We start from the raw sequence: 21,654 nt of genomic DNA, 5'->3' as shown, positions 1-21,654 counted from the left end.
AAATGTCTTGTCCCCTCTGGGTAGAGCACAAAGCACGGGATCTTCCTTTTTCTTTTTTGCTGCCAGGATGCTCAGAGTCAAGCTGAAAGTTCAAATAATCTGGTCCTGAGGCTGCTTTATTTTGAACCCTTTGTCTCATGCTAATGACACACATTTTTGATTTTACTGCACGTGTTTGTGTGAAAAGCTGCTCAATACTCTATCAAATGAATTGGGGAATAAGGCAAATTAAACTGTCTCCCCCTGTTCGAAGAGGCAGCTAAGCTCCTCCATGGAGTGCCTCCCAGCCTAGGTTTCCCCTGTCCTGTGGTGACCCCACACAGCAGGGTCTTTCTGTGAGGCTACACTGCCTACTCCACAACATACAACCACCACCACCACCACTCCGAGTCACCACTTGCCAGTGGGCAGGCCGGCATCTGGCAGGCAAAGCCTCCCTGGAAAATGAGACACTTCTTATCGAGATAACGAATCGCTCCATTTAGATACAAATTAACCTCCCCCAATTACTCCATTTTCTACCACAGTTCACTAGATCTAAATACCCTTCTGCCTAAGCCATCTTATGCAGCCCTACCGGTTCCTGGGTCAAGCGCACCCCACACAGCAGGCATGGTACCCTCCCTAGGGTCATGGTTTCCTTTCCTTGCTTCCAGTTTTTGGGGGTGTGTGTGGAGGACGTGGGAAGCTTCATGATGCAGCCTCTGCACTGAGGAGTGAGAATTTTTATTTTATTTTTTTAAAAAGCTCATTCTTTGAAATAAGGATGCAATATGGGATCAATTTTTGATGACAGTGAAGTAAAAGGGGAAAATAGTAGCAATTTTCTCTTCTGAACATGCCCTATTTAATGGAAGGATGTCACGGTGGAGTTTTATCCAGAGGAGAGTGAGGGCCTGGTTCCCAGGGACAATCAGAGATGCCTGGCATGCTCTCAGCCTGGGGGCAGCTGGGCATTCCTCCCCTGCTTGCCAGTGTCCTCTTTAGAGTGGATGCCAGGGTCTAAGACTCGGGGTCCATGTCACCTTCATAGGTCTGACTTCCATGGACCAAACTTCCATCTGCCTTCACAGGTACCAGGGAGGACTCTCCCTGCCTGGAGCTCTGCAGGTCTCAGCCTGCATCAGGATTCTAGAGCCAAGACCTCAGGGAATCTGGTGTTAATTAGGGTTATAAAATCCTGTCCAGCTGCCGGGCTGCCTTTGTGTTAAGCCCAGGAAGCTGAACTTCAGAGGTTTGGAACTGGTGGGAGGTGGGGTGGGAAGGGTGGAGGGAGAATGGGGTCTGAGAAGGGGATGGTAATGGGGATGGGACAGGATACCAAAAGATGGGGAGGGGGAGTGAAGTGCTGAAGCCTGGGGTAGTCATGGCATCTAGCCTTCTCCCCTGCCTCATCACGGCTCAAGTGGGGGAGATGGAGGTAAGGAAGAGCACAGATGAGAAGTCTCTCAGAGGGACTGGCTCTCAGGGGCTGCAGCAGAAGGAACTGTTTTCTTGGAGTTACAGATGATTAGCACAGCTTCGGGAGTCAGACCTGAGGCTGTGTGGAGTCAGGGGGAATCTTAGGGCTCTCACTGGGTTGAGGGAGGCTGGCCCTGCTGCCCTGCACTTATCTGTCCCTGGGCTGGATGGACTCAAAGGCCAGAAGTGTTGTTAGTGCCACAGCTCCACCACAAAACCCAGCTCCTAGTCCTTCCACTAAGGATTCCTTTGACGGCTGCGGCACCTGAATTGCACCCTGGGCTGCATCAGTTCACTCGTCCAGGGGTCCAGCTCCTCTGACTACCTGTCTTCCAAGGACACGGTCACCTTGCAGTCTAGGGACTGGGGACAGAAAGAATTGGGGCAGCCATACCTCAAAGCCCCCTGTCACAAAGCCATAGACATCTAATTTGCAGATGTGAGGAGGCCCATGACACACATACACAAAGTCATGCCAAACCAGCACAGGCTTGCACAGAGCCCTCGGTTACAGAGACTCAGCCACACCCCTGCATAAGCGTAGTCCCTACACTGGCCCTTATAGTCAAGGATAAAGTCTTCACACAAAGAGAAAAACACCGGCTTCTCTGGAGCCTTTTTTCCTCCCTCTATCCCCGGAATCCATTAAACACACAAACAATTTAAGACCCCAAGAGTGACCTCCCAGAATCCTTACCCCATGACCAAAGAAACACAGGCAAGAATAGGACCACTGTCTCCTCCAGGATACTCCATGCAGTCAAAAGCAAGTGGGGAAGGCAGCTCCTTACCTGAAATATCCACACACCCTGGATGGGAATGAGAGGGGTGGCAGGCTGGGCCTAATGTCTTAGCGCCTGCCTGTCCACAGATGCTGCCCCCAAACACGCCTGCCACCTCCCTCCCCTCTTCGGCTGTGACCAGGCCTTTGAAATAATTAGCAATTCTGCTCAACAAAACGCTGGCCCGATGGGATAATAAACTTCAACATCTGTCAGAAGAGCGAGCTCCTATGGAATTGCCAAGAGAAACATTTTTCTCCTCATTCAATTCACATTTAAATCGAAAACAACCCCTTCAAGTCTGCGCCAGGCCGGCGGCGAGGGGCTCTGGGAGCCCACAAGCTGTTCCTGGGCCTGCAAAAAGGCTCAGATGCCGGCGATCACTCACTCAAATTAACAAATCATTTTATTTAGAAATGAAGAGAATTTGTAAGTGACGAATGGCTCTCAAGCCATTGAGGAGGAGGGGAAGCATCAGCCCTGATGCTATGCAGGTAAGCAGCCCAACATCCTCCTAGCAATAAAGTACTCCCCATTCTCAACTGCCCAGTGGGGCAGGCAGGCCAGGAATCTTGTTTCCATTCTTTCGTGGGAAACTGAGGCCCAAAGGCATGTCCAATGTCTCTAGATGCTACTGTCAACCTGAGAAAGGCACAGGCTGATTCTGAGGGAGCTCATATATGGTTGACTCCTGGCTCGGAAATTCCACCTCTGGGCTGCATGCAGGAGGTGCTGTGGAGACAGAACCAAGTACTGAGTGAGACCAGCCTTGCTTTATCCAAGACAACTGCAGTCCTGAAATAAGTGCCATAGAGACATAGGTTCTGAGTATGTTGTCATTGTTAAGTATCATCGAGTTGGTTCCAACCCATAGCAACCCTGTATAGGGTTTCCCAGGAGCAACTGGTCAATCTGAACCACCGACTTTGGAGTTCAAACAGACCTTGTGTTTGCATAACAGTGCCACACCAGCCATCAGATTTGTCAACTCTATAATAAAGGGTATAGGCTTAGACTGGCAAGGGCCCTCCCAATTCTGAAGACTGTATACCAACCAAATATCAATAAGCAGTACTAAATGAGCCCTCGTCCTGGCAAGGCCCTTTACCCTTCCTCGGGGCTCCGTTAGTGCCTATGTGCTCCTCTACAAGGACTTCACTGCCCTTTCCTATACTTTCGCAGGAGGTTGTACACTCCTTGAGAGAGGAACAGAGCTGTTTTTTGCTATCCCAGTGACTACAGCATCCAGCACGTAACCATTTTGAGAACGAATGAATTAATATATGTATAAAAGGGCCTTGGCTATACAGATGCTCAAATGCATGTGACAAGCACTTGATAAATGTCTCTATTATGATACTCACACCTCTATATTTTTGCACATACCATTCCCTCTGCCTGGAATGCTGTTCTCCTTCCCTCCTTTGTTTGGGCAGTTGTTTCTCATTTCCTAGTGCCCAGTTCAGTCACCCTGTGTTTTGTGATGGGACAGCCAGCACAAGAATGACTAAGGGTTTATAAGCAAGAGTAAGTATGTGCACATGTACAATATAAGTACACTCACATAGCCTGGGTGTGCTTGTGTGGTGGCAGACAGGGAGGAGGGACACGCGCACATGAGTTTGGCACATATACACATTTGTAGGTGGCCACAGCATGCCCACAAGAGTGGCTCTAAGGGAGATGAGCCATACATTGGTGTAGCAGTGGATCATTACGTTGGAGCAGTCATACACTGGTGTAGCAAGAAGCTTGAGGTGGTGGGTTCTTCCTTCCCTTCCTACTCCCAGCTTTTCAGGCTCTTCCTGCCAGACCACACATTTCACACACATGCATGAGTGCAGGTACTATCATGAAGACCCCAGCCCACCCTGGTCACGCATGGGGGCATGCATATCCACCAGAGTAATACAGGGCATTCATGTGCGTCACACCTCGGTCAAATGGACAACCCCATTATCATGTGCACGCATACATGCACACATGTCCCATTTGTTCCCTGGCCTAGGCAGGCCTCACGACCACTGCTGGAAACTCTCTAAGGGGCACTGGGAGTTCTCTTTTGTTAACATCAGCATTGATTCAGGGTGACTGGGGGCTTGAGACTCAGGAAAATCTAGTGCCGTCTGCTGTGCCCATCCCCCACCTCTCACCACCTGTTCACAGGTACTGTCCAGCAGACATGGGGGCAGCTTTTTCAGTGGGTGCAGGTTTCTTCAGAGCTGTACCCTGACCCTTGGGGAAGGCTTCTACCTACTCAGGCTCCCCCTGGGAAGAAGGGAGGGGAAATCCTGCAGAACTTTGAGGAGCTGGGGCCCAGGCTGAGAGATGGGGCTCAGATCCTGAGCCAGAAGGATGCGTATCTCTTCCTTCTCACTGCTTTCACCCTGCTCAGGCTCCTGGTATGCCCCTGCAGATGTGGGCTAAACTTTACCCCGACGCTCTCCTTGCCTCTCTCCTGTGTTTGTCCTCTGACAGACACGCCACAACATAGCCTCACATTACTTATCTACCCTCTGCCTCTTATCCCTAAGGAGGGCCAGGTCTGCGTCTGTCACTGGCATAGTGCCTGGCACACAAATGATACTAAGTATGTGCTTGGGGAATGGATGGAAGGGTAGATACTGGCATGATGGGATCTGAAAGCACCAAAACATGCCACCCTAGGAGAAAGAGCTCCCCACTTCTATTGGCATCAGATCTGGAAGTTAATGGGCCCCAAGCAGGCACCAGCCAGGAGGAGATGGCAGTGCTGAGAGGCAGAAGAGCCAGAAGAGACTGCCCCTGCCCTGTTGGGGATACCCAGACTTCTCCCTTGTGATCACTCCCAGAGCCCCAGAATATGTGCAGGGGAGGTAAGCCCTACCTGGGGTCTGAACCAGACCAGGACACAGGCACTGCAGTACAGTAAGTGCTCAACATGTGTCTGTACAATTAATAAACAATGCCACAGCATCATCAAAGAGACTGGTAGTTTTCTGTGTAAGAGGCTGGGACCCTGACCCTATGAGCCAGGATCTGGTCTTGTGCCTTCAACTCTGAGTTGGGAATTCTACATGCAAAGAAGTATCTGTGACCCAGTTAGTGATGTTGAGGCTCTGCATAGCATCTTGGCTGAAGTAAGACCTTGCAGGCTACTTCTCCAACTTGTGACCTACAGGAGTGGGCCAGGAATAGACACAAGGCTGCCAGAGTTGATGGTGCCCTCGTCAGAGAGCAGGAAGTTACTTCTATGTGGTACAACCCTGACCTAACTGGCACTTGCCATGAAGTCCTGGGTGAGTTGGGGGTGAATTGGGGTGAGGGTTCTGGCAATGACACCTAACATTGAGGCCTTCAAAGATGCTTCCCCTGGCAGAGCTGGGAAGCTAGGGAAGGTGGTATAGGGCAAGAGGTGGCCAACAGCCTACCTTGGGTTAGGCTTTGGTTCCCCTAGGACCCCAGTAAAGACCTAGGAAGGCCTGTTTCCACCTTGCCTGTTACTCCACTACCACCCAATCTGCCCCTGCTTCTTCTTCTAAGAGGAAAATCACAGGGAAGCAAACCTTGAGGCGAGAGAGGAGAACGTTTTTAATTAAAAGTTTAAGAGAATTCACGTCCCAAGGGAGTCTCAGCAAGTAAAGGTGGGAAAATGGGGGGTTGCTGGAAGAGGCCATGGGAAAAGTAGGCTATGCCAGCTGAGGGCTCAGAGCCCAGGGCCTACAGCTGCAACAGGCTCTGGCCAAGGAGACATTGTCTCTGAGGATTCTGTCCACACTTGTTCTCAGCAACCTCTGGTATTCCATCTGGACTGGAGAGGTGGAAGCTGGGTGGGGGTGGCAACACATTCTGATGCTAAAACAGCTTAAACATCTAGGTTGCTTCTTCTGCCTAGCCCCACCATTGGGGTGGTGGATATGTGCCCTGGAGTCGGTTCTGACTCACAGTGACCCTGTACAGGGTTTTCGAGGCTGGAAATCTTTACAGGAGCAGAAAGTCTCATTTTTCTCCCACAGAACAGCTGGCAGTTTCAAACTGCTGACTTTGTGGTTCGCAGCCCTATTTGTAACCACAACGCTACCAGAGCTTTGGGGTTGTTGTTGTGAAGTGCTGTCGAGTCGATTCCGACCCATAGCGACCCTGTATAGGTTTTCCGACGAGCAGCTGGTGAGCTTGAACCTCCGACCTTGCAGTTCAAACGGCTTTGCAGTCTTGTGCATTAAACCACAGCTACACACCAGGATGCTGAGCTTTGGGGTAGTGAGGGTCAATGTTTCTGCTCCCAGGGAGAAGAATGAGGTATGGCTGTAACTGGACCACATGTGACCCTTAGGGTGCTCCATGTGTGCCCTTTTCATGGCTCACCCAACAGATGCTACCTCACAGCTGGGCCAGACCCTGGCTTCAGTGGGTGGGAGGCACAATGCAGGAGGAGTCTGGGGTAGTCCACAGCTGTGGGAACTTGTCCCACAAGTGGGGACAGATAGACAGTTGATAGTGAGGATCTTGGAGGCTCTTTAACCAAGTATTTGCTGCCCTCCATCCACACATGGCCCAGCAGAGGTGCTATCCCATGATGCTGCCCCTTTGCCCCTTACTTGCTCCCAGTCTGTCTGTCACACACCACTACTACATGTTGGGCTGTGGGTGGGCAATGTCACATAGTATCAAATTAGTCTGAGCCCAGTTTGAGCTGAAGCAGTTCCTGGGGGTGAGCAGGTGTGTGTGGATGTTCTTGGGTGCAGGGCTCAAGCAGGCCTGCACCATTTCTTCCTCCTGGCACCAGGCAGGCTCTGGACACCCTCTAGCCTGCCCACTTTCCTCCTGCTCACCAGGCTATGAATTGGGGCTATGTGTTAAGGGGGCATGTGTCAGTGCAGGTATTGGGCCCTGTGTGGAGGGGGCAGAGTTATAGCTGGCCTGAGGAGGTCCCACACTCAGGAATCTTCCTCTACCCCACCCTTCCCACCCCGTCCTGGGAAAAGGAAAATTCAGAGGGGGAAATATGACAGATGCAGTATTTTTCAAAATGAGCTAATTACATGGCAATCACACAGGGAGATGAGATTAGCTGATGACTATTTGATATAAAGGAGGCCCAAGTGTGCACATGGGTGGCTGGGAAAGATCAGTGTCAGTATCAGGGGACACTGAAGCCTGGTGCTTCTGCATGGACCACGGGGTGTGGGGGCAGCGATACCTGCACTAAGGACAGTCATAAAACTTAGTCCCAGCCCATGTGTGAGTCACAGTCTCAGGAAAGTGAGGAGGTATGAGCACACACATGACACTGCACATGCTTATATCCACAGACAGCCCCTTCTCACAACATACACACATACAGCGGAAGAAGTATGCTTGTCCTCTTACCTCCTCCCATTACAAGCTGGTATCTCAGAGTGCCTGTAGTGGGGCCCCAACACCCATGTTCCAGGGCAGAGGACAGTGGAGCCGCATCTGTATCATTAACTGTTCTGTCACTTCAGTCCACTGGATGAGCACAAACCAGTTCATTTTCTCTGTTCACGTGCCCCTTACTTCCTGCTGGGCTGGAGACAGGCCCACCCCTCCCTCTGCTTGCTGCCTGGATGTGTGTGTGGAGACAGTAGCTTCCTACTGCATGGTGCCTTCCTTGCCAGCTCTATGGCCTTTGGGAACTATGGGGGTACAGGAAGATGCTCTGGTCCTTTCTCAGCTCAGATGACCTTCTTGGCAACCCTGCCAGGTGGACTCTTACTGTCCCATTTTAAAGATGGGGGAATTGAGGCTCAGAGACAGGAATTTACCAGTGAAGAATATGTAGCAGGGGTGTCAATGCTATAGCTGGTCCTTCTGTCTCTTGATCCAGTAACCTGGCCCATGCCTTGGATGCCTCTGTCTCTTGAGGGAGTCACCCTGAAATTCTGGGAAACATATTGATAAAGTGGGTGGGAGTCTCATTAAAGAAGTAAAGAGGACTCAAAGATCTTGTGGCCAACTGACAGAATAGCCTTCACTGAATGAGGGGACTTAAGTTCTTGTCCAAGTCTAGGGCAAGTAGCTCTCCCTCTCTGGGCCTCTGTTTTCAGAGCCGGTCACCAGCCAGAAGCTGATCACTCATGGATGAGAAGGGTCAGTCTGCCTGGTTCATGATCCTCTCAGATCCTCTCCTACAGTTTGGTTACCTGCCCTGACACTATCTTGCTGCCAGTTCAACTGTTTGACCACTGAGGCCTCTCCTTGTATATTGCTGGGTCTGATGACTGGGACGGCTGGGGTTGGGAAATCAAACTGACCCTGCATGAGGAGAGGGGTGGGGAAGATCCATACTCAGCCTTCAAAGTCTTGAATGCCACCTCTGCGAGGAAGCCCCCTAGGTTGAAACGAGGGAAATTGCTCTCCTTGCTTGCTGGTCCTTTCTAAGGTTTTCTCTTCACCTGGGACTGTCCTCACTGGTTCTAGATCCTCACCTGGTTCATGTCTGGTGGTCCTGTGGGTTAAATGGGTAGGACATAGGTGAGGGACTGCCTACACATCCATGAACCTGACTGCCTGGCTAGAGAGGAACAGTACACCGGACAGCTGCCAGACAGGGCCTCATACCCTCAGCTCTCTTGATAACTGGGCTCCAGCTGGTGTTGACACAGCAAACACGCTTTGACTCCCATTCACAGAGGCACAGAGTGGGCAAACAGAGAGAGGCTGGCACAAAGGACCAGCAACCGTGACTAGCCTCTCAAACGAGGGCCCCAAGGCCTGTGCCAGGAAGCAGGAAGCTCTGAGCAGCCTAGATAGCGTGGACCACGGAGATGGGCATTGTGGATGGGGCCTTGATGTGGCCAGTCCTATACTTCCTATAAGTGAGACTTGGCGTGAAGGCTGGTAGCCCAGGGATGATCCACACACTGGTTAATCCTGTCCCTGCACCTGTCCTATGAGCACCCCTTCTGAATCAATGTCACCAAAGTCCAGTAGAAACTCTGAGGGCAGATCTCTGAGGTTACACTTGCTCCTACTATGCTGTTGTTGTTATGTGCTGTGGAGTCAGTTCCGACTCATAGCCACCATATATAGGGTTTCCGAGGCTGTAAATCTTTACGGGAGCAAAAAGCCTCATCTTTCTCCTGCGGAACAGCTGGTAGTTTCGAACTGCTGACCATGAGATTAGCAGCCCAATTCATAACCACTATGCTACCAGAGCTCCTTTGCTCCTACTATAAGGGTGGGGGAAATTGAGGGCCAGAGAACACTGCTCAAGTCTGGAGTGGGGGCTGCAGCATTATGGTGGGTGAGACCCCTGACTCTTGGTCACCTTCAGCACTCTGGACGAATCATGTGCACCATGGGCCATGTTACACCTGTCTGAGGGGGCTGGTGACCAAAGATGCCAATTTTGGGTGCAAAGTCAAGACTGTGTGGGTTGCTGTCATCAGGCAAGGCAAAGTCTCTGCTGAAACCCAGTGAGAGGTGTCTGCAATAGACTCAGCCCACGCTCAAAGTGCATCTGTGCACATGTTCTGCAGAGCCAAACCAATGGGCAAGACCTCCCTCCATCACTACATGTGTATAGAATGCATGGATCCAGACAATGAATTTGCAGACACTCATGCACTCCCTCTACTTCTGACCTTTGCATATTGCGGTTCCCTCTGCCTTGAACCCTGTTCTTTCCTTACTCTCTCCTTCCCTAGCAAAGGTTCCTCCTAGACCTGGTCAAGTGCCCCCACAGGCTCGCCACCCTGGCTACACATTTTACTGCATGGATCACAACCCCGTGACCTTCAGCATCTGCACTCCTCCAGGGAGAGGCCCCGTCAGTCTACTCTCACTGTTCCCTGCACCTGGTATGGTGTTTGTACACAGCAGGCACTCAGTGCTCTGGAAACAAGCTAAAGGAAACAAGGGTACCTGAGACCCTGGCATCTATTCCATTACATGATGAGCCAGGGAAACCCGACCTCTTCCAGGAAACCCTGCCTTGTGTCACCATGGCACCTGGGCCTGGTCCAGCTTCCAGGTTGTTACATTGTTACGTGCTGTTCAGTGGGTCTGTACAACAGAATCAACACTGCTTGGTGGTGCACCATCCTCACAATCACTGTATGTTTTGAACTTGTTGCAGCTATTGTGCCAATCCATCTCATTACAAGATGACCCTTTTTATCAAGCATGATGTCCTTCTCTATGGACTGGTCCCTCCTGATAACATGTCCAAAGTACATGAGCCAAAGTCTTAGCATCCTCACTTTTAAGGAACATTCTGGCTGCATTTTTGCCCAGTTGTGGGCTTGGTAAAGAGATTCAAGAGTTCCTTGAGGGTCTCAGAGGTGTTCTCACACTGGGGCAGGTCCCATGGCACCATGCCTCACTATGTATTTTAAGCCATAGAAACTGGAGCGAGAGAGGTGAGTGGCCACTCCCAGGCTACCTGCACCTTCTTGTGAATGTGCAGGACCTCGGGTGGTGAGTTCTGCCCCTCCCTGCTCCAGTGGAAATACTGCTGCATGGGCTACACACACGGCTCCACTCGGGCTCCTTCCTGGCCCACAACCCGCTCAGCTTCACAGAGCCAGCTTTCATGAGTTCTCCTCACTCACTGCTGGGCTAGGAACTTTGCTTGGGTGCCTTCCTTCCTTCCTTTTTCTCTTTTGGAAGCCCACTTGCTCTCCAAGGCTCAGCTCAAATGCCTCCTCCTCCAGGTTGCCTTCTTGGATTTGTCCTGCTTCTTGTGAGCTGCTCTGCACACTGGGACCACAAAGACTGCTGTCTGGCTCCTACAGTCTGAGGCCCTGGAGGGCTGGGATCAGACTGGCTGCTGGATGGTCCTCCCCCTCTCCCAGTCCTCTCACTGGAGGATTTCAGAACAAAAGGCCAGATGCTATTAAAACTCAATTAAATTCTTCTCTTCTCTGATCCTAAATTAGACTGGTTTATGCCTGTGGTACCTGCAAGCCTTTTCATTTTGCCTCCTATCATCCATTCTCCTTTTGCTCACCAAGACCCCCAGGGTGTGGGCAGAAGCTCTGAAGGGATCCTCCCTCGGTGGAGGCTTTCTTTGAGGAGTGGAGCCTACTGTGTATGTGTCTCCCTTGGGCCCAGGCCTCATTTTTCTCTATCTGGCTGACACTCTCCCCACTAGTCCCATACCCTAGATTCCCCTCCATGATGGGCAGCGTGCAGGGGTGTTAAAAAGGGAACACATGCAGTGAGCCTTGGCCTGCATCTGGGGGCCAGTCCAACCCTGTCTGCCCCTTTCCAGTTGCTCCTCAACATCTCCCAATTAAGTCCTGCCTCTAGGTCCTTACTTGTGCTCTATCTTCTGCCTGGTGTAACTCACCTTTCCCCACCCCCAGCCTGAACTTCCCCTCTGTTTCCTTCTAACCTCTGGGGGCTCTGGGAGAGGCAAGAGGCTCAGGAGCGAAAACAAGCAGGGGGAATCGGACCCTGTCTCAGCCAGGCATAGACAGGAACTGCTATCCAGTCTCTGAGCTTCTGTGTCCTCATCTGTAAATTCTGGCCCAGTGGTGGAGACTGGCACCATATCTGACTGAGGACTGGGCTGGCCCAGTAGCAGAGGAAAAGGATGACCGAATGATTGAACGAACAAGGGAACAAATGGGAGACTGAATGGCACTCACAGAACACACATCTGGCGAGGCCACTGGGCAGGAGTGGCTCAAATGCCCTCTCTTGGAATGATACCTGGGTCTAGAGCATTCCAGTTAAGGTGTCTCCACAGCAGTTAGATGATACTGTTCATGGCAAAAGGGATACTACGCCTCTGGCCTGACACATGGCTATACTGAGCCTTTTCTAACTCAGCAGCAGGGTGGGCTGTGTAAGGGTGATCCATCAGACCTTGTGGACTTCAGTGATGTTGCACCTAGCCCACCATGACCTTGGCGTAGGTTGCTAGGAAATGACCACCGCTTTGCTGACCCTTCCTGAGAGCCCTGTAGCCACCGCACCTTGGAGGAGGCCCCAGGAGAGAGGTCTCCCAGGCCCTCATCGGCTCATAACTAGCTCAAGTAAATGGGAGAAAGCAAGGGAAGATACACTTTTCTCTTTGGCCATATCCCAGGCACACTTAACCTGCACTCCCTCCTGTGACCTTCCCAGGGAGGCCAGCTTCCTGCCTGCCAGCACAGCCAAAAGTCCAGAGGTCTCTGGATTCCTAGTCACCTGGAGGAGAGACAGGTAAAGGTATCTGTCCTTACCCTCATGAGTTTCTGGGAGCAGCGTCTTTGTCCCAAGACCCCTGGGGGTATGGGAGGCAGACAGCAGGTCACTTTCCCTCCACAAATGTTCAGACCACCTCTTTCCAAAACGCCCCCCTCACACTCCCATTCCTGAGTGGCTCTATCATAGCATGCTGTCCTGTCTCTCTTGAGTACTCACCCATGAGCTCTCCTTTATTTCCATGCTGATCAGCTCTCTATCTGCCTTCTCCCATGGGTGGAGGCTCCCAAGGGTTTTCACGTTATACGTGTCCAATGAATGCCCATTCACTAATTCTCTGCTCACCCCATCCCTAGGGGCCCCAGCAGACTCTTTTGGGTGGCAGTGGCATCTTGCCAAGAAGCTGCACTGCTGTTTGGGTGTGGCGAGAATAATCAGCTGTAAACACCGCAATCAGGGAGAAAAGGTGCTCAGTCCCTTCGCACCCACGCGTGAGCCTAATTGGCTCCATGTGTCTGCTGCTCCTTTCGAGAGAGGGAAAGTGGAGGGGTCAAGATCTCTTAATGTTCATAATGGAGGGGAGGCAGAAGCCATTGCCAGCCCCACATAAATGCCTTTTAATTGCTAAGAGAATGGTGGGTGGAGGCAGTGAACACTACAGAACCCACTGCCTGTTACTGCACTTTCCAGAGCGCCTCTGATCTGGGGTTACACTTGAGAGGTTAGAACCCAGGGCCACAGTCCTGTCATCTACCCTGCAAGCTCTCATGAGGTTATCCTGGGCCAGGCCTGGAAGTAGGTGCCACCCATGGCCTTGTGCTCCAGGGGCTGAAACTGCTTGTTTACCCCCATTAATGAATATATCAGTGGGCCCAGCTCTGAAATGGCCTCCAGCTACCTCATACCTTCTGCCCCAGGCTTCCCAACTCCCCCTACAACTCTATCCACCCAGCCACAAGGCCACGGGCCTTGTCCCTTAGGCACTTCCCTACTCCTCTTGGGACTCAGGACCTTGAGTATAGGTCCTGAGAAGTCCAAGTTCCAAGGCAGGTTCCCCTCCATATTTCTGAAACTGAAGGCCCAGCATATTTTCTGGACTTGGGGGTGCTGGTTGCTTGTGTGCAAGGCTCCCCTCTTCCCCCACCTGGATACTCCTGTTGACTGAGCTCCACAAACTAGCCTATGCAGTTTGGAGAAACTCATTACAAACATCTGATTGTCCTTGATTAGATGAAACAATGAACTTCCGTCCAGGTGAGCCTGTGCTGCTCAGCTCCCTCTATGCAAGCCCCGAATTAAAATTCCAGACCAGAGCAAGGGGATTTAAACTGGATTACTGGATGGGGTTCAGGGAGAATGGAACAATGGAGTAGAGGGTGGGGGGGACCCAATCCCCTAACATCCCTCCCTCCATATACACTCAGGATGCAAACAAATGTGGGAACAGAGAAAAGGGCCAGAACTTGTCTAAAAGCAGATTCAAAACATAATTAAGACCAAAACACATCTCGAACAATTAGGACCCAGGAGGGTGATGATGGTCGTTTTCTCCTGCTACTGAAGATATGGACAGGTTATGTCTTGAGGGCCTGCAGCTAGGGGTTGCTACAGCAGAGCTGGTTGGAAGGAAGGATTCTGTGTACATCTCAGGAATATTGTAGGAAACCGAGGGCCTGGTTTGGAATCAGAGAGACCTGAGTTCAAATTCTAACTTTACCACATCCTGGCCTGGTGTACAGTACCTCCAAGTTTCACTGCTCCCATTTGTGAGATGGGAGCAGCAGGACCTCTCTCATGTGGCTGTTGTTAGAATGACTTGTGATAGGATAAGCACATAGTGAGTACCTCAGTCAACAGGCACCTTTCCCCATTGCTGTTTTTTTGTAATTGAAAATAATTCGTATGTAATGATGACTGTTTATCAGGCATGTGCTGGACTGCAGAGCAGTGGAAAGGAGAGAGACAATTATCATGTCTTATGGAGCAGCATTCAGCTTGTGGGGTGCAAGAAGAGAGGTGGGACAAGGACCTCAAGCCTTTGGTGGTTTCCCCCAACTCATCTGTCAGGGTTGATCCTTACCCTTGTAAGGGGAAAGGAGCCTGGGGAGGGTCTCCAGCCTACACTTCCCAACCGTGGGGTCAGTCATTGGCACCATTCAGCATTCCCCTCTGAGGCGGGTAACAGGCCTAAAGAATGATCCTTCTCCACTTTATCAGACTATGGCAACACAAGGTGGGCACTTAGCAAACTGTAAAGGGGGCAGCAAAACAAGGAAGTAACATACAAGTGAGGGGCCTGGAAATGAGGGAGAGAGAGAAGCAAAGAGACAGAACACGAGAAAGCCCAGTTCCAGTGAATGCAAAGAGATGGGAAGTGATGTGCTGGCGAGGTGAGGTGATCAGAACATTTCCCATTATCAGGGAAGACCCCAGCAGAGGCTGCTGTCCGAGCAGAGGTTTTTGGCTTTTGCTTCCTCCCTATAACACCAGTTTCTTCAATTACATTCAGGGAAGGGCTGGCCCCAGGATCTCAACCTCTCTCTACTCCATTATCCTGTGTCACACTCCATGGCGGAAAGCAGGGCCTAGCTCCTGGGAGAGGGATTCTGGTTCTATTCTGGTGCCTAGATGTGGTAGGAGTCTAGGCTAGGGTGGTTGCTTTGTCCTGACCCTGCAGGACCCTGGCCTGAGCCTGGACATGGCAAGTGTGAACTTGCTTATCGTTTTTGTTTTTAAAACAGGTTTAATGAGTTATAATTCACACACCACCATAAAACCCATCCATTAAAGCATACAGTGGTTTTCAGTATATTCAGAGTTGTGCAGCCATCACCACTATCTAATTTTAGAATATTTTCATCAACTCAAAAAGAAATCATGTATCCATTAGCAGGCACTCCCTATCCTCTTCTCCCACCCTCCCCAGCCCTAGGCAACCACTAATCTACTTTCTGTTTCAAGGGATTTATCTATTCTGAACATTTCATACGATGGGATCATGCAATACATGATCTTTTGTGACTGGCTTCTTTCACTGAGCATAATGTTTTCAAGTTAATTCCTGTTGCAGTATGTATTAGAGACTGCCCTTCTTTTTATTGGACTCACCACCTATCTTTGACATAGGGTAGATGCAGTTGAGTCTCTGATCTGATGGCACTTAAACCCTCCTCCTTCATTTACCTTATGATCTATCCAGGACACTCTGCAGCTCCAGAAGCCCCTCCCCACATGCTCATCCTGGGCAGAGTGAGTACGAGGGGTCTGGCCAGTTTTGTAGACCTGTTCACAGCAGCTCAGGGGGTCGGTCCTGTCACTTCGTAGAAGTGTTTCAGGAACACCTCGGAGCTGACAGTACAATTTCTCTGAGACAGGGAGACAGGTCCACAGTGGGGCATCCAGGACCCCTCCACACTCCTTCTCCATCAGACCCTGAAGCCTACCATCTGGTATGGACTATCTTGGTCAGGTGCTCACCTAGGGCATAACCCACAGACAGGCTAGGGGAGCCAGAAAAATGGGAGGACTCCAGGTCCAACAGGAGGGATTCTATCCTCGTGTCTACTCAAGGCCTTTGCAATGCCAGGTCACCCATTCTGCAGCCTACATCATACTCCAGGCACAGCTGCACACAGTCTGTATGGTCACAGCTTGCAATGATTGCTCAGCTTGAATCCAGAGGGCCCAGAGAGCTGTATGACTACGGAGGTAGGTAGAGACACTACTCATGGTGCATGACCCCCACCTAGCCCTCATCAACCCACCCACATAAACCTACCTTCAGGGCCTGTACTTTCCTGTCCAGCAGGCTCTCGATGTCTCCTGCCACCTTCTCCACCAACTTCTGAGGTTCATTCTCCTGCACCTCAAACAGGTTCCGGTTGTCCTTGTAGATCTGGAAGAAAGCAGAGGCTGGTGTTGAGGCTGACAAGGTCCCATTTCCCCATGCCATGGGCCCAATATAGCCCTGCTACATAGTTCACCTCATGGCGTCCTGGTGTGGACCAAAGTCAGTTTGAACCACAAGGTCGTCAGTTCAAGTTCACCAGCTGCTCCTCAGAAACCCTATACAGGGTCACTATGGATCGGAACTGACTTGACGGCATTTAACAACAACAACACACAGCTCAGCACAGCCTCTATCCCCCACCCTGGCTTTGGCTACCTTAAGGGAGCATGGACGATATTTGGGGGTTTGACCCAGTATCCTTGAGTTCAGGCTCCACAGCTTGTATTTGGGATGGGGTCCCAATTTGGGCTGGTTAGGGCTGGTGGTTATGGGGTAGGATTGTAATTGCCTTCTCTGGGCCTCGGCACCCAGCCTCCAAGGGCCATAAGCAGCATCTCCTCTGACTAGCCCAGAATTGCTATGAGCACCAGATGGGACAGGGTATGGGGCAGCAGGCAGGGAGGATACAATTAATAAGCAAACATTATACACCCACACGCCAACACAAAGTGCTCACACGTGTGTGTTCATACACATGCACCCACACATACATCACACACACAGCCATCCCTATACACAGCTCAGGCAACCACACTCTTTCCTGCTGGTACTGTCCTGGTGTATTTGCAGAAAGTGTAGCGAGATTTCTGGGCACCCCTGAGGCTCCTGTCACTCAGGGCACACAATATGGAAAGGTTATCAAGGCATAAGCACAGGTTGCGGGAAGAGATATACCTATTTCCTCCTCCTTAGTGTGTGGACCTGTGTACATGCCCACATGGGGTGTACATATGTCAGTCTTTAGTTACAGAAATGTGCATACTATGGTTCAACACATGCCCATATATGTGTAGATGCCTGTGTGTTGGGGATGGGGTGAGGTTAGGGTCTTTTGACACTCATATGTGAGTCTTTAAGAGCAAATGGCTGCTTTTTTTTTAATTGTATGAGACCAACGTAAAAAGTTTTTAAAAAAAGGTTTTCTGGATAAAAGAAGCAATCTACGATGGCTACAGGGGGGATGGGAAAGGGGAAGGAAAAATTACTCACAGGCTAGAGGGTGGACACTTAACTTAAACATGGGCTACCGGGCAAGCAATATACAACAAGAGGGAGGTTAGCAGAGGAAAGGAGAAATCAGCAGGAGACACAGGGAGGAATGCAATAGTTAAAGTGAATAGAGGTAAATACTGTTAACTGTTGGTACATGGAGGAGACTGTAGCCATGTAATGAAACAAAGTATACGATTGGTTGAGTGCAAAACCGATGATCTGCTCTGCAAACCTTAACTCAATTCACAATAAAAAGCCGAAAAAAAGAGAAATCATACTACTTATTGCACCAGGCAAATCTGCTGCACAAGACCTCTTGCTTTAAAGTGTTAAAGAGCAAAGATGTTACTTTGAGGACTAAGGTGTGCCTGACATAAGCCATGGTGTTTTCAATAACCTCATATGCATGCGAAAGTTGGAAAATAAAGAAAGAAGATGGTAAAAGAATTAATGCATTTGTATTATGGAATTGGCGACGAATATTGAAAGTACCATGGACTAACAGAAGAACAAACACATCTGTTCTGTAAGTACAGCCAGACTGTAAGGGCAGATTTCTGTGGGCATCTTTGTTTGTGGCTCAAGTCTTGATGGCTCGGGTATATGCATGTATATATGTGTAGATGTGTTGCACACCCTGCCTGTGGCTCTGTGCTTGACTGGGTCCATGTGTCCATCCAGGTACACAGGAGATTTGTGACCCAAGCTGGCTCCTTCAGCAGAGGTCACAGACTAGGTTGCCACAACTGAACCACAGCCACCAGGCTATGCAGAATCGGAAGGTTGCAGAGAGACAGAGAGAGGAGGTGATGAGAGGGAGATAAGGAGAGAGAGACAGCTATGAGAGAAAGACAAGACAGGCAGGGGGAGATAAGGTCAGAGTGACAGCTTGATAGTGGGAGATAAGGCCTCCATCGTCCAACTGAGGGACTGGGGGGGGGGTCTGGGTACCACTAGAGCCCCTGCTCCTTTACCCATCAAGCACATGGAAATCCAAGGGTTAAAGCAGTGCACAAAGTCCTACTCAGGCAATTTTCTCCTCTTCCCGCCAACCCCCATCCTTCCCGGCTTCTCTTTTCTTTTTGTCCTTCTCTTAGAACAAAATAATTTGCGGTGAAGTTGCTCCTTCCTGTGGAGCAGTGGCAATTAGGGGGCGAGTTGCAAGGCCCAGCCATGCGGCTAGGAGGATAGATGCCCAAGTGGGCGCCAGGCCAGGCTGTTCTGGGGCCCCATTGAGTCTTGCCTCAGGACAAAGGCCGCCAGATGGAAGGCAGGGATGGAGATAGGTAACATGGAAGGGTTAGAATCTGGGGGTTGCTGGGGACATACAAGAGCCTGGAACCCAATGTCTTACTTTTGGGGAAACTGAGGCTCAGAGGGAGGAGAGTCCAGCCGAAGGCAACACAGCGGTGAGTGGTAAAGCCAGGTCCTCCATTGAACTTGAATTGTCCTTCCCAGATTTCAGGACATTAAAACTACACGCTTTCCCTGGCCTTGGACCACTGTTCTTGTTTACTTCATAGTTATACTGGCGGAAGCCTCTGCAGAGCTCACCCCCTGTCCATTTGTGTCAGCTTCTCTGGGCTGGGGTGGAAGTTCTCAAACCTCAGCCTTCACAGTCAAGGTCATTCTCAGGTGTTGCCATGTTCCAGGCTACCTGTGCCATCTGTAACAGAGGCAGCCCCAGGTTTCAAGGCTGAACTCTGAGAGCTTCCTGATAAGACCCTGGGGGGTCCTATGCAGCCTGCGGCCAGGATGAGGTCTAAAATGCCCCTGGTAGTCTGATGTGGTGACTGGGCTGGGTTTCAAGGGCTGTGGAGGGACTGGGTTTACAGGTGTTAGGGCTGAATCCCAGGGTCCAAACCGGTGACACAAGAGCTTGGAAGCAGCAATCCAGCCAAGAGTCACCCTATCTCTCAAACTCAGTCTCCAGATTATTAAATGAGGGAACAGCTAACTCTATCTTATGGGCCCACCAAGGACCACATGATTCATATGGTGAGGCACCTGTATTGTTTAGGCACCTGTATTGCCACTGCTACTGTTTAGGATTGCCAGCATTCTGCAGAAGGAATCATAGTCCCCTGCCCCCGACTCTCTCCCTGGAAGATCACCATACTTGGGGCTGTCCAATGCTGCCAGCCTCCCTCACCTAGGATCTGTCCATTTCCAACCCCCACTCACTCCCTCCTGGTCACCTTGTCCTTGTCTCTGACACCTTGGGGGAGCACAGACATGAGGACGCCACTGATAGGACATAGTCCAGGCAGCTTCCATCTCTCCCCAAGCACTGGGCCTGTGTGCAGTGGACCCTGGGCAAATGCATCTGCCCAATTCTAAGCTCCAGAGCAGAGCACGCAGGGACATCTGGGTCTATGCTTCACTCCCCCACTTCTTCCTGGAGCTGTGCAACCCCTCAGAGCCTGGTGCTACCTACACCTGCCACACTTTCTTCTTCTACCACAGGACCGTTTTTTTTTTTTAAAAAAACTTTTATTATTGTGAATTATGTGATAGTTTACATGGAAGAACACTAGTTTTACATTCATCCTATTGTATATCATTTCTTTGTCAGTTACAATCCCCTCCATGCATCATCAACCAACCAAAGGGTATACCTGCCAGCCTGACCCCCCCCCCCCGGCCCCCAGTCTTCAGTACACAGCCCCTCTCCATCTCTGGATCTAAAGTTCCCAGCTGCTCCATATCTCCACGTCATCAGCTCTGCCTCCATCTCAGGTGTCACTGCTTCTCTGGGTAGGGTCCTGCTCTGCACTCTTCTCCCTTGATGGTCCCAGGGACCTCCGCTCCTAGACTGCAGAATTAATCACTCTCCTTCTTGCTACAAAATGTCTACCTTTACATTTACAACCCTCACAATCAGTCCTGATAACAATTATTCACTATTGTATCACAAGAGACCTATCTGCATTTCCTTTCATCAGTACTGCCCAGACAGATTGGATACTACTCAGTGGAGAGTCTACCTTCCTCCACACCCTCTGGATCTAGGTTCCCTCTTGAAAGCTTGTAAGCCAGTCACTTCTTGCCTTTGTACATGCTGTCCTTCTAATGACCCTATGTCCCCAGCCCATTATCCCACCTTAGGTCTGTATACTTCTTGGTCCCTAGCCCATGTTGATTCCCAGTGCCACACCTTTATTCATGCTGTCTCTGCCCTCCCCTACTTCTCCTATCCATCTAAATCCTCTCTAGAGCAAGGGCAGAGAGGTGGGAGGAAGGAATTTCTGGGGAGATGAGGGCAGGTGAGCCCTGAGCTGAGCCTGGTGTCCCAGAGAAATCTGAGTGACACAGGTCAGCAGATGGTCTCACCCTGGGAGATAGGTCATTTCTCCAATGATGTAGTCTAGGGAAGTGCTTTCTACCTGCAATTCCAGCAGGAAGTCCAGAAACACCCAGAGCAGTTCCAGAGCATGGAGCCTTCCCAGGGCTGGCTCACCCACTGAGCCCCAGCCTCTGGCCCTGGCCCCTGGGACCAGCTTAGAAGCAGTAAAAAGGCCAGGGCACACTGGGTGCAAAGCCTCAACAACTGCAGGATTCCATGCTCGCCAGTGTCCTTGGCCCAGAGTTAATCGGAAAAAACCAACAGCTCCCAGAGCAGCACAGCCGCACGGCCCCCACCTTTGCACTGGCAGCTGGACCGGGAAGAGTGATGGGGCCGGCAGGTCAACAGGTTGCTTCGGCTCCATTCCATGGAGGGGGTTGTAGGATGGTGGTTAGCATTGGGCAGCAGACTGGAGGGATAGGTGGGCATGTGAAGAAGCGCAGGAGATGCAGTGGCAGAGGGGTTGAGGAGCAAGGAGAGCAAAGGAAGCTGAGGCCTGATAAACAATTCAGGAGGCAGTTCAGAGCCCCAAGATCCTGTGCCAGGTACCTATGTACCTATGGCCACTGTCTACCTGGGCATCTTCCTGATGGCCACCTCCCCTTGAGAACAACCTCTGTCAGTATTGATACTTGTCCCTCCATCTTTCCTGCCCCCTCATATTACCTTCCCCAGTGCTACTCCCTAACCTTCTCTCAGCTCTAACAATTCTTTTGTTAAGAAGTATGTGTGGCCAGCTTTCTGGCCTAGGGATTCCCATGGCCTGTGAGGGGCCAAAACCTCCTCAGGACTCCCAGTCCTTCTACTCAGTCTCCTGTCTCCCTGGGAGGCGAGCCTGGAGGATACAAGGAGGAATGGCAACCTTGGACAGGAAATAAGGATGCTTGTAGGGCCAGACTCATCCTATGGCTCCCAACAATCCTGAC

At 50.8% G+C, this 21,654-nt stretch overlaps 1 protein-coding gene across 1 annotated transcript in view; it reads right to left on the bottom strand.

The window, feature by feature from the left end:
* Positions 1-21,654, bottom strand: part of CACNA2D2 (calcium channel, voltage-dependent, alpha 2/delta subunit 2) — a 155,434-nt gene that overhangs the window by 43,926 nt on the left and 89,854 nt on the right. The window contains exon 3 of the mRNA XM_006873646.1: positions 16,159-16,275. Coding sequence (XP_006873708.1) covers positions 16,159-16,275 — 117 coding nt within the window. The remainder of the gene's footprint in view (positions 1-16,158; positions 16,276-21,654) is intronic.

This window comes from Chrysochloris asiatica, unplaced genomic scaffold (assembly GCF_000296735.1).
Source record: "Chrysochloris asiatica unplaced genomic scaffold, ChrAsi1.0 scaffold00246, whole genome shotgun sequence".
In the NCBI taxonomy this organism is placed as follows: Eukaryota; Metazoa; Chordata; class Mammalia; order Afrosoricida; family Chrysochloridae; genus Chrysochloris; species Chrysochloris asiatica.
This window is presented reverse-complemented; position numbering and strand designations above follow the sequence as displayed.